The sequence below is a fragment of the Papio anubis genome, chromosome 4 (assembly GCF_008728515.1).
Source record: "Papio anubis isolate 15944 chromosome 4, Panubis1.0, whole genome shotgun sequence".
Classification (NCBI taxonomy): domain Eukaryota; kingdom Metazoa; phylum Chordata; class Mammalia; order Primates; family Cercopithecidae; genus Papio; species Papio anubis.
Window position 1 is genome coordinate 113,613,317 of NC_044979.1, and position 13,473 is coordinate 113,626,789.

At 45.9% G+C, this 13,473-nt stretch overlaps 2 protein-coding genes and 1 pseudogene across 3 annotated transcripts in view; 2 read left to right on the plus strand and 1 right to left on the minus strand.

Annotated features, from left to right (window-relative positions):
• The window catches only part of LOC101018167 (cytochrome c oxidase assembly factor 1 homolog), a 148,120-nt gene that overhangs the window by 130,875 nt on the left and 3,772 nt on the right, over window positions 1–13,473 (minus strand). The window lies entirely within an intron of this gene.
• Window positions 1–13,473, plus strand: part of BLVRA (biliverdin reductase A) — a 44,619-nt gene that overhangs the window by 4,791 nt on the left and 26,355 nt on the right. Inside the window, exons 2-3 of one of the 2 annotated variants that reach the window (XM_009203049.4) lie at window positions 6,798–6,905; window positions 8,475–8,507. In XM_009203049.4, the coding sequence (XP_009201313.2) occupies window positions 8,496–8,507 (12 nt within the window). In that variant the 5' untranslated portion in view covers window positions 6,798–6,905; window positions 8,475–8,495. The remainder of the gene's footprint in view (window positions 1–6,797; window positions 6,906–8,474; window positions 8,508–13,473) is intronic. The other variant, XM_003896066.5, reaches the window with a different exon arrangement.
• Window positions 3,827–5,038, plus strand: LOC116274633 (annotated as a pseudogene).

The window sequence follows — 13,473 nt, forward strand, 5'->3', positions numbered from 1 at the left end:
CACTGGCATCTAGTGGGGAATAGCCAGGGATGCTGCAAACTGATATACCACCAGGTTTATCAATTGAGATCCCAACAGTGAAAAGCATAAAAATGAAAGGAATTTTAAGGAGAATTTTTAAAGAAGAGTGGGCAGGATTGGAGGAACCAACAAGTGATGGTGAGGCACACAGGAAAGAGCTTCAGTGGGCACCCCCACTCTGGTTTGAAGGGGTAGGGAGGAGACCAGAGTTGGGAGGAGAGGGCTGGAGTACTGCTGGAGGAGCCACCCCCGTCCAGAGCTGCTGTGGCCATCACAGAATGCAGCCACTGCCAGAGCAGCAGCCTGGGGACTGGGCAGGGGGAGCACAAGTACCCCCAGCCTCTCTCTTTCTGTTCCTTGCCTGCCGATCTCCTGCACTGGCTAAACCCAGGTGGATGCTAAGAGTACCGTCAGCCTGCCTGATGAGGCCATTGGAGGGGCCACTGGGGATCACCATCAGCAAGGGATCCAATGTCTTTCTGCCTCTGCAGAATGAAGGTTGGGGGAGCTGTACTTCTTAGGGATATTATGGGAATAAAAGGAAATAGGCAAAAAATGTTTTTGAAAAACAAAGCACATACTGCACACCCATGGGCCACTGCTGCTTTTGACCCCTGGCTCTGTTTCACGCTGTGATGTCATGTCATTCTCTTTTTTAGGTGCTACAGGATTTCTTTAGGTTTTTTTCTGTCCACCTTATTTCAACTCATGTGTGCTGTTTGTTGTGCTAAAACGAATATTTACTGATGTCTGAGTGAATAGTTGAATATTTTATATAACTCACCCTTATACGTAATGATTTTTCTTGTAACTTAGCTATTTCTCTTTGATAAACTCAGAAAACCTCAGACTTTGAAAAGACCTTGAAGTTCCTCACCTGAAATCTGAGAACTTGGAGCACCTTAAAAAATCTAAGGGAAAACAAAACAGTGAAAGAACATGATACAATTGGTGTAAAGAATAAAATTATTTATGTAATTAATATTGAGGATGCAGATAACACATTGTGAAATCTTGCTTGTAAAAAATCTTGATCTGCTGAAGAAAGATGTTCTCTCTAGAGATCTTTGAAAGCATAATTATTGAGCTTTTAAAATGTTAGAAACAAAAGTTAGACCCACACATGTTTTGGCTCTGTGGAAGATTTGTATTCCTTCCCCTGCCCACCCCTCTCCCACCCCCGCACTTGTGAGTTGTGCCTGTCTAGGCAGTTCCTGTTGCACTTGGCTGGGCAGAACTCATCTTTCAACAGTAAGGGAACATAGTTATGACCTGGACCTTCTGGCGGGGGTCAGTGCCCAAAAACCTGTATGGGACTCCAGAAAGTTCTGCTCTCAACCCTATTTTGAAGTCGAGTTGCACATTGTTCTACAATTATTTGAGTTAATAAGCAGCTCTTTTCAAACATGATTATGCCCTTCCAAGTTTAAATACACTAGGCTTAATGAAAGTCATTGACCTCATCTCATTTCTCTCCTGTTATATTAAGATCACTTTCAGTAAAAGGTAGAAGCTTTTGAAGTGGTGAGGAGGAGGAACAGAAGGGACATAGAGCAGATGGGGGCTGAAAAAGTGGGGCAGGGAAGAGAGTGGTTTCTCTTTGGCAGAGTGCCAAGGAGAAGCCCTATCTGTACAGCACTTTTGTGCCTGGGGCCTTAATGGCTGCAACCTGAGCCTCAACCTAGTTTGCTTGTGGAGCCAGAAGAGAAGCTAAAAACCTTCAGTTAACCAAGCCAGACACCAAGAAAGTTAAACCGAAAGAGAACCCCCCAACCCCCGCAAAAAAAAGAAGTAAAGTGGGTTAAAGTGATACCATGTTAGCACAGAAAGAGAACGTAAGGGTCATCTAAATTCATCTGCCCCCTCTTCTATTTCAAGGTACAGAAACTAAGGCACAAGGGACCCCGTGCCCTGCTCTTGATCACCTGGTGCCAAGCCAGTTCTAGAACTCTGTTCTTTGGGGTCACAGGCTGGCTCTTCATCCCCTAGAGAGACAGTTCATCTCTGTGCACCTGAGCCCATTGTGTCTTGGAGTCAAAGCAAATAAAGGCTCAAACACCAAGACTGTTTTGCAGACCGGCTGCAGTAGATTTGGGGGGAGGAGAAACCTGCTTTAAATTGCTTCAAGCAAGTTGTTTCTGCAAAGGTGTTGACTTTTTTCTTTCAACTTCCTAGTGAGCCACTACAGCCTAAGCTGTTATTTGTCATTATGCAATAATTCAGGAACTAACTCAAGATTCTTCTTTTTAAATTATTTGTTTATTTAGAGACAGAGTCTTGCTCTGTCATCCAAGCTGGAGTGCAGTGGTGTGAACACGGCTCACTGCAACCTCTGCGTCCCGGGTTCAAGCAATTCTCATGTCTCAGCTTCCCAAATAGCTGGTATTACAGGCTCGTTCACCACACCCTGCTAATTTTTGTAATTTTAGTAGAGACAGGATTTCACCATGTTGGTCAGGCTCGTCTTGAACTCCTGGTCTCAAGTGATCTGCCCACCTCGGCCTCCCAAAGTGCTGGGATTACAGGCATAAGCCTCCACACCTGGCCTATTTATTTATTTTTAAAGTGGCTGCTCTTAGAAAGGCATACCATGTTTCTGGATGGGAAGGCTTATTAATTCACCCTAATTTAATGTATAAATTTGATGCAATCATAGTCGCAGTCCCAGTGGAATTTTTTAACTTGGTAAGATGTTCTAAAATTAATATGGCGGTCTAGGCAAGTAAGAATATATAATAATACTGAACAAGATTAATGAGAGAACTTGAATTACCAGGTATTGAAACACTGTAAAGCCACAATCACGTAAACAGTATGTTATAACCATGGGAATAGAGGTCTGTGGCACAGCAGAAAAAATGAAAAAAAGAATAACTGTATTCATAAAAATTTAAGTGTGGAGTCACTGGGGGAAAGGATTAAATATTCAATAAATAACGTAGGAACAACTATTTGGAGAAATGTAAATTTACAGCCTTATCTCTTGCCATATACCAAAATACTGTTTAGATTTGATTAAAAAATAAAAATGTAAATAAAGAAAAGTTAAGACCAGGCGTGGTGGCTTATGCCTGTAATCCCACCTTTTTGGGAGGCCCAGGTGGGTGGGTCACCTGAGGTCAGGAGTTCCAGACCAGCCTGGCCAACATGGTGGAACCCCGTTTCTACTAAAAATATAAAAATTAGCGTGGTGGTGTGGTGGCGGGCGCCTGTAATCCCAGCTACTCAGGAGGCTGAGATGGGAGAATGGCTTGAACCTGGGAGGCACAGGTTGCAGTGAGCCGAGATCGCACCATTGCACTCCAGCTTGGGTGACAAGAGTGAAACTGTCTCAAGAAAAAAAAAAAAAGTTAAAAATCTATAAGAAAATAAAAATATATCTATTTAATATAAGTCTTTTGGGAAAATATTTCTCAGCATAATACTAAAACTTAGAAAACAGAATGTTTCTGTGTTTGACCATTTAAATACTAAACCTTTGACATTTAAATAAAAAAGAAAAACTAAACAAACCAAAACTTTTTTGTTACAGGATTAGGTCTTAGATATTTTAAGATATATTAAAATACAGAATAAAGTTCCTCCTGGATTCTGTTCAGTGTTTAACTAGTCCTGGCCAGATGATGGGGAGGAAAGGAGAGGGAGCTGTGTGATGGGCAGGCAGAGAGTTGGAAGGTGGAGCCAGATCTCGCTTGGCCTGGGATTGCTGCCTCTCCTGACAGTGCATCTTCTTATAAGGGGGAGTTGAAAGCAGAAGGGGAAACAGCACAGAAAGGATCTGTCTGGCCTTTACAGTTATGTGACCATGGCAAGTCCTGCCAGGCACTCAAAGCTCTGTGAGCAACGAGTTGGGGTACCCCAGCTGAATGTGCTTTAAAAACAGCAGTGTGGCCAGGTGCAGTGGCTCATGCCTGCAGTCTCAGAACTTTGGGAGGCTGAGGCAGGAGGTTCAGTTGAACCCAGGAGTTCGAGGTTGCAGTGAGCTGTGATCATGCATGCCACTTCTTTCCAGTCTGGGTTAAAGAACGAAACTCTGACCCTGAAAAATAAGCAAATAAACAGCAATGCCATTTATTCTAGCTGGTACAACCCTGATGCCCAGTGTACGAGTTCCAGGTAGGCTTCTTTCTCATGCATATGCATCTGTCCACATCCTTTTGTTTGTTTGTTTTCTTTTGTTTTGCATTCCCCAGATTATGTAGGAAAACAATAAAGTTCATAAGTAATGTTTTGTAGACCACTTTTATAGGAAAATTTTCCTTTAAGATCTCATTAGAAAGGAAAAGCAAGTAGCCTGCCACCGAGTGCCTGTGCCAGCACAGTTACACCGTGGAGCGCCCGGATAAAGCGGCACTGAACGCACTGCAGCCTCCTAGGTTCAGAAAAGAAAGCTCATTAGCATCTACACTGAAGACACTCCTGTTCTTCATAGATTTAATGATCACCGTTCCTATTGGGTTATATTTCACAACTAAATCTTACATATTTGAAGGCACCCTTGGGATGTCCAATAGGGACAGATATTTTTATGCTGCTAGTGTTGCAGTGGTCGGTGGCCATGTGGTGCTGGCCCTCTTTATGTATGTGGCCTGGAATGAAGACTCACGACAGTGGTGTGAAGGCAAACAGGATTAAAGTGAACATCACCTTTTGATAGCATTAAATTCATTTTTTAAAATGATATATGCTGGAGGGGGGACATCTGATTTGAATAAAGTTGAAAGAACATGTTAAAGTCCGTCTTAAGGAGTCACGTTTGAGTAGTGTAAATTTTGATCCTCCTAATATGTTGGTTTGTATATTCAGTTTTAACTATATAAATCTCATTTGCAAATGAGAATTTGGAAAAGTTAGTTATAAATACATATGTTTATTACAAAAAAAAAAGAAAAAGCAAGTAGTAGTGAGATTTCTTCAAGGTCAAAAGACTCAGGGCAGTTTCTTCTGAATGTAGTTTGGGGGCTGGAGACAGAAATAGGAAGCAGTAGAATTGCTAGGTCAGATTGGAATTTTAAGAGTTATTAGCCGGTCGCGGTGGCTCAAGCCTGTCATCCCAGCACTTTGGGAGGCTGAGGCAGGCTGGGATCTGGAATCAGGAAGATCGAGACCATCCGGCTAACAGTGAAACCCGTCTCTACTAAAATACAAAAAACTGGCGAGGCCAGTGGCTGGTGCCTGTGGTCCCAGCTACTCCGGAGGCTGAGGCAGGAAGAATGCGTAAGCCGAGGGAGCTTGCAGTGAGCTGAGATCCGGCCACTGCACTCCAGCCTGGGCGACAGAGCCAGACTCAGTCTCAAAAAAAAAAAAAAAAAGAGTTATTGCTACACTGCCTTCCACAGAGATGCTACCCACTTTTAGTCCCCCAATAATGTCAGAGTGTATTCCTGACCACATTTTAACCGCCACACTCTGGCAAACATTTTGATCTGTCAGTCAGCTAGGGCCTTCTTGCTATAATCATAATTTACATTCTGTGATCATGACTGAGGGTATCATTCTGTCTGTTACAAGAGTTACCTGAATTTCCTTGTCTGGAAACCATAGAGCAATTTAGAGCTGGAGCAGACCTTAGAGATGAAGTCCAGCCATTCAGCCTATAGCCTGTGACCTGTTTGACTGTCATAGTTGCTTGGGTAGTTCAGGACTGACAGGACTGGACACCAGGTCTCCTGTTTAGCATGGAAGCTCTCTGGGTGAATGTAAGACAGGACCTGTCAAGGCCTCTGGCAGAGCCTGGGGTTTGAGTCTAGAACCAGGAAGTCTGGAAACTGCAGGGCAGTGCTGTAGTGCCTTGGCTGTGAGGCAGGGTGCTTTACCCTCCCTGAACTCCAGGCACTTCATCTGTAAAATGGAATTAATACTAGTTTGGTTTTTTGTTGTTGTTGTTGTTGTTTGCCAGGGTTCTGAGGATTAGGGTTAATGTGTATGAACTAGCTGACCCAGAGAGGTTCACATCTGTTCTCATCCTCCTCACATTTGGGTGTTCTGTTATGTGACTCTGTCACTCATGTGCAAGCTCCAAGGGAGACTTGAACGAAAGTTCTTAAAAACAGAAGTAAAGCACAGCAGGGTGTTGGGGAGGGCATCTCTGTGGGGCCTCCAGGTAGCAGGGGAGGACGAGCAGAGTGTGCTTGCTGGGGACCCTCTGCTGCTGTGTCTTCACGCATCCGCCACTTAGTGCTGGTGCTCCCACCCCACCCACCGCCTGTGGGTCAGCTCTCAGTGTCTTAGTTATCCTTCTGAGATATATATATATATATTTTTTTTAATGAGACAAGGTCTCTCATCTGGGTACAAAGTAGTTTGGGGGCAAAAAAAGAGATAGGGTCTCTGTCATCCTGTGAGTGACAGAGGTGATGACGTGACATGTCAGTGACTCATGTCACTATCACTTTAGGCTAGAGTGCAGTGGCATGATCATAGCTCACTGCAGCCTCAAATTATTGGGCTCAAGCAATCCTCCTGCCTCAGCCTCCCAAGTAGCTAGGACTATAGGCGTATGCCATGATGCCTGGCTAATTTTTTAAGTAAAGACAGGGTCTTGCTATGTTGTCCAAGCTGGTCTTGGACTCCTGGGCTCAAGTGATCCTCCCACCTCAGCCTCCCACAGTGCTGGGATTACAGGCGTGAGCTACTGTGCCTGGCCTTTCTGAGATATTTTATGCATAAAGAGACATCACACCTACATTGCCTCCCCAGGATCTGAGAAGAAAGTCCACTTTCTTTGTCACATTCTGCTTTTTGGAGTGTTTTTTCTAGTAGGTTCCCTTTTTCAGATTTGTTTCAGGAGATGTGAAAAGGCTCCAGACTGCAAAAGGAAAGGCATCATGTGTGCTGGCCAGGTTGGGTCATGAGACCCGCTCTCAAAGCAGGAAGGAGCAATGGTAAGAGAGAAGGGAGGGGAGTTGCCGAAAGCAGGCTATTTTCTTTTTTTTTTTTTTTTCTTTGAGACTGAGTCTCACTCTGTTGCCCAGGCTGGGAGTGCAGTGGCTCGATCTTGGCTCACTGCAGCCTCCACCTCCCGAGTTCAAGCAATTCTTCTGCCTCAGCCTCCCGAGTAGGTGGGATTACAGGCATACGCCATCACGCCTGGCTAAGTTTTTGTATTTTTAGTAGAGACAGGGTTTCACCATGTTGGCCAGGCTGGCCTAGAACTCCTGACCTCAGGTGATCTGCCTTCCTCGTCCTCCCAAAGTGCTGGGATTACAAGCGTAAGCCACAGTGTCCAGCCCCAAAAGCAGGCTATTTTCAACACAAAGCCCACACGATCACCCACGCACCCTTCCCCGGGTAATCTTAAGGTTGCCAAGGTTTGGTTTTGTTTGTTTTGGAATGGGGGTGGTTATTTCACTGTCATTCATGGTTCTCATCCCTGTGCTTAACCAAAGAGAATAAGATCAAATGCTGTGCTGGGTCCAAGGGCAGGGGTTGCCACAGTCTTCCCTTTTCAGAGGCCCTCTGCAAGCTAGAAGTGGTCATCGGCATTGGCTTCCTGGACTGCCTATGCAGGTGGAGGGGCTGGAGAGGCATCTGTAGTGCATTTTTCATCACCTCTGGTTATCCATTTGCCTGCCCTTGCCTGCCCAGTTTTAGTTAAAAATACAGTGGCAATTCTAGTGGCTCTAACAAGTGAGGGAAAAAGTTAATTTTTACAGGCCTCTGTTCTACTGACATTCCAGTGTTTCTCCAGGTATGGCTCCTGACCGTCTGTGTGCATTTACCTGGATGCTTGGTGAAAATGCTGATTCGTGGCCTCCCCTCCACTCTTGGCCTTCCAAATCAGAATCTGAGAGTGAAACCCAGAAATACACATTTTCAATAAGAATCCTAGGGGTACATTAAAGTTGAGGACCCCTATTAAGCCGTGCTGTTGCTGTCTTTCTTTTCCTTTACTCTGTGGTCTCCCCTCATCTCCTCTTGTCACCCCTCCTTCCCACTCACCTGTTTGCCCCCTCCTTCCTTTGTCTTAATGCTGAGGGTCCGGAGTGGCTTCTTGAACTATTCTTTGAACATATTAAATTGCAGTCCTCTGGAAACTCAGCTAAGAAGAAAAGAAAAGTGTATATTTCTTATTGCCTTGCTTGTCCCCATTTAAAAAGCCAGATAAAAAGCTGTCCTCTTCAAGCACCAGTTTTGGGAAGTGCATCCTTCCCATGGAGGCATCCCAATTGCAGCTGCTTTTCCAATGTAGGAGATGGACCTGGGCTTGGAAATGCCCTTCTCTAAGGAAGCATTGCTGGTATGACATCCCAGGGAAGTCAGCTGTCACCAGGCCAGAATAGACACTGGCCTGGATATCCTTGCTGGAAGGCACAGGTGGTGAAGGCATTTGGGGAAGATGAGACTGATGGGACAGGAAGCAGTGGGGGAGTGTGGTGTGGCAAAGGGGAGTGTTTGCATGGAGTTTGGGCAGGTGCCACCAGGGACCTGAACCTCTGCTTTTGTCTTTACAGTGACCGAAGGAAGAGACCAAGATGAATACAGAGGTGAGTTCTTTACAAAGACCAGTTTAAGGGATGCTTTTCTTACTGTGTCCTTCATTTCTCCTTTGCAGGGTCTCCATTCCTTTTCAGAAACATCAGCACAAACTTGAGAACACTTCCCCTCCAGTCTACTGATGTGCACGTGGTTCTGAGTGACGCAGGAAGAACTAGGCCCCTCTGAGTTCTTATCTGTGTCTGTCTGGCTTCATTCAAACTTACCCACTGCAGCTAATCCTGAAACAACACTCCTAGTTCTGGCTAGTAGTGGGGCATGGAGGTTGCTGGGCCCAGATCCCTGCTTTGTGTTATTCTGGAAACACTTTCTCTGCATTGTCTCCTTGGTGCTCTCACTTCCAGTTCTTTGATGCATGGAGATGTCTACCTCCTCATCCCTTTGTTTTTTCCTTTTGTTTCATCCATCAGCCCCTTCCTCTGTTCACTCCCTTCCAAGTGGAGCCTAGACCTTGGGGTTCATCACTTCAACCACTGCTGTGCTGATGCCCACTATGCTTTTCCCACTTGTCCTGTCCATCCGCACGGCAAACACGGAGGCCGTCCCCACAAGAGGGGGGTCTTTGGTGAGTGGCACAGCCTTGTGCTGTTTGCAGCTGGCAGATGTCTCAGCGTCCTTATCTGGTGCTCAGCACCACCCGCCAGGCCCTCTGTCACTCTAAGCAGCTCCTTGCCAGTGCCCTGAACCCCCAGCTCCAGGTTTCATCCCTCTCCCTAAGCTCTGTCCTCCTCGAAGGTCCCCCTCACTCTTAGCATCAGGATCCCTTTTCATTTTACAGAGGAAAATGTAAACATTCCATCTGACATCATCTCCCTCCATTCCTGCCTCTCCATTAGTCCTATTCCTCCTGTCACAGTGCAAGGGATGCTTGTCAGTGAGAGTTCCAGGTTGTGAACACCAGAAAGCCTGAGTTAATGTGCCTTTTTCCTGGAAGTCCAGGTGAAGGGCAGGCCTCAGGGCTGGTTGATCCTGCGGCTCAGTGACCTCCTCAAGGATCCAGGAGCTTTTCACCTCTCTGCTCTCCATCCAGCTGTTGGTTACATCCTAGGGCAGGTGCCCATGTGGTAGCAGGATGGCTGCAGTGGCAGTTGGGGCCACACATGTTCGCATTTCCTTTCATCAGCACGAAGAAGTGGCTTCCGGCCACTCCTTCAGGGGAGTGGGAGCCTTTTTTTGAAGCCCCATCAAATGCCACCTTCGGTCTTATTGGCCAGAATCAGGTCCTGGACCATAGTGTGTCTGAGGAGCAGGGATTTTGTGTTTGGCTTCAACTACTCAGGCCCATCCTGGAGCAGCTTCCCCCATGCCCCAGGGCTGGGTATGGAAAGGAGAAAGGGGTATGTATCCCTCTCTGGTATGAGACATTCCTGGTCCATTTTCATGCTGCTATAAAGAACTGCCCAAGAATGAGTAATTTAAAAAGGAAAGAGGTTTAATTGACTCACAGTTCAGCATGGCTGGGGAGGACTCAGGAAACTTAACAGTTATGGTGGAAGGCAAAGGGAAAGCAAGGCACCTTCTTCACAAGGTGGCAGGAAGGAGAAGTGCTGAGTGAAGGGGGAAGACCCCCTTATAAAACCATCAGATCTCGTGAGAGCTCACTCACTATCATGAGAACAGCATGGGGGAAACCGCCCCTGTGATTCAGTTACTTCCACCTGGCTTCTCCCTTGACACACGGGGATTATGGGGATTACAATTCAAGACGAGATTTGGGTGGGGACACAAAGCATAACCATATCACCTGGTGATGGTGTACCCTTCTCCTGCTCTGAAACTGCACACTCCTGCCTGCTCAGACCTTGTGCTGGCTCCTTAGTTATCTCCTTTGCCATCTGCATCATTAACCTAATTCCCACTACCTCTTTCTCATCAATATTTCAAAATGCTTTCTTCAGAACAAAACAACACCTCACATCTTGTCAAGTGACTGTTATCCTATCTTTCTCATCCCCTGCAAGGCAGGCTTCTCGAAAAAGATACCTGCAGTTAATTTCTCCATTTTCTCTTCCCTGGGTCATTCTCAGCCTGTTGCGGTCTGGTTTCTTTTCCCATATTATATACTGAAATGAGTCTTGTCAGGGTCAATGATGATCTCTGCAAATTTTATAAAAATGTATCTTGTAATAATGTAGATACATGTTCATACCACAAAACTCAGACTACAGAATGGAAAACAACCAAAAGTAAGTCTCCCTATTTACGTTATCTCGACCAGCCCTGCTCCACTTGGGGCTGACTTCTGGTAACCACTTTCTTGTGCCTCTGACCTCCTTATCTGAAGGCCCCTGTGGCTCACCCTGTGGCTTGCTCTAATTCTTAGGGTCTTTTAAGTTCTAAAGAAACAATGGAAGCTTTGCATTAATATTAAGCTTATACACCCTGGTCCAGGAGCAGTTCCATCAGTCATCAGTGATCTCTTCTGTCCTCTTTGATGGCTTTTCCTCTTAACCTTGTAAGAACATTCCTAGACTTGGGTCCTCCTTTGCTGTTCCTTACACACACACACACACACACACATATATATATATATTTATTTATTTATTATTTTTTATTTTTCTTGTGATAGAGCCTCACTCTGTCACCCAGCCTGGAGTACAGTGGCGTGATCTCTGCTCACTGCAACCTCTGCCTCCCAGGTTCATGCCATTCTCCCACTTCAGCCTACCAAGTAGCTGGGATTACAGGAGCACCACCACACCTGGGTAATTTTTGTATTTTTAGTAGAGATGGGGTTTCACTATGTTAGCCAGGCTGGTCTTGAACTCCTGACCTCAAGTGATCCTCCCGCCTCGGCCTCCCAAAGTGCTGGGATTACAGGCATGAGCCACTGTGCCTGGCTGTTCCTTACACATCTGTCCCTTGGTGTCAGACCGCCTTCTCCCTTCTCTTTTCTGTCCAGTCCCACTGCAGTCTGACTGTGTTCTCACTGCTCTACTTCTCATGGGAAAGTACCAGTGAGCCCCACATTACCAAATTTTGCAGAAACTTTTTCCTTAAGCATTTGACACTATTGACCACACTTTTCTTGAAATGTCCCCTTGATACCCAGGGTTTCTTCCTGTTTCTCAGACCACTTCTCAGAGTCTCTCTTAGGCTCCTCTTCTCCCTACTCCTTGGGAGTCTGTTTCCCAGCACCCTGCCTGCTGCCCTGGGAGCTCATCTGCTCCCACAGCTTTTCTTATCAGTTGTGTGTTTGGGAAAGTCCCAGATGGATCTGTTCACACAGGTACCTCCTCAGCTCCAGACATGTACGTCCAGCGGCCTGTCACTCATCTCAGTCAGAGCTGCCACAGGGACCCCAAGCCTATTATAACTCAGGCTGGACTTGCTGCTTTCACTTGCCCCAAATCTGCTCCTCCTCGAAGGGCCATCCATCGGCCTGGCGCTCCAGTCCCCTCACTGTTCCCACACGCCAGCAGCCAGTGACCAAGGCTGTAAATCCTGTTATTGCCTTGATGTAGTCACCAAAATTTATGTGACACCACACTGTGCCAGTCTCTAGACCTGGCTTGATGTCTGTAATGGTAAAAATGTAAGTGTGGTACTCATGCTCATGGAACTTACCACTAATTGGGACCACCATAACTTTCCAGTCTGTCCCTTCCTTACCCTACTTCCTGCCTCCTCATCACTTCCTCACTAATTCTTTTCTTCTCCTTTGCTTTCCTCACCCTCCTCTAGGTCATTCCCTCTCCCTTTTAGAAGGCAGGGGGAAGAGACCTCAGGCACAGGGATGGTCTACAGGCCCAGTTCCTGACACATTGCCTCTGTTGTGCTGTGCAAGGCTCTGCTCTCAGACTTACTTATTTTTTATTCCTTTTTTCTCCATCCCCATTCTCACTCTGCCAAAGACAACTATTCTAATGAATTAAGTGTTTTTCCTTTTTTATTTATGTATGTTCATGAAAAATTTTGTTTTTGTGCAAATACCTTCTAAATTTATATACAGTAAGCTGGGTGCTGTGGCTCATGCCTATAATCCCAGCACCTTGGAAGGCTGAGGCAGGCGGATCACCTGAGGTCAGGAGTTTGAGACCAGCCTGGCCAACATGGCAAAACCCCATCTCTACTAAAAATACAAAAATTAGTCAGGCATAGTGGCACATGCCTGTAATCCCAGTTACTTGGGAGGCTGAGGCAGGAGAATCACTTCAACCCAGGAGGCAGAGGTTGCAATGAGCCAAGATCGTGCCATTGCACTCCAGCCTGGGCTACAGAGCAAGACTGCCTCAACAAACAAACAAACAAACAAAAACATTTATATGCAGTAAAATTGCCTCTTGTTTTTTTTTGGTGTACAGGTTTACCCATTAAAACACATGCATAACCATCACCCCAGGATATCAGGATGCAGAACCTCACCCCAAAACATTCCCTTGTGTTGCCCCTTTATAGCCACAACCTCCCCTTGCTACTGACCCCTGGCAACATATATCACCTCCTGTGTGATATACTTTTTTTTTTTCCTGAAACAGTCTTACCCTTGTCGCCCAGGCTAGAGTGCGGTGGTGTGATCCCAGCTCACTGCAACCTCCACCTCCCGTTTCAAGCAATTCTTCAGCCTCAGCCTCCTGAGTAGCTGGGATTACAGGAGTGGGCCACCACGCCACCTAATTTTTGTTTTTTTTAGTAGAGACAGAGTTTTGCCATGTTGGCCGGGCTGGTCTTGAACTCCTGACTTCAAGTGACCTACCTGTCTCGACCTCCCAAAGTGCTGGGATTACAGGCATGAGCCACAATGCCCAGCCTGATATACTTTTAATGTATGTAATTGCATTTTATATCGTTTATATCTCATTCTTCATTTTTCTGCATGTTCAACATATATAGTTAATCTGCTACACAGCAGCCCAGAAGTCAATTGCTCTAAGTCACAGGGGGTTAAGGGGCATAATGGAGATCTAAGCCCCAATGCTTTTGACCCATTAATGCCTTTGTTCTTGTCTGTATCCA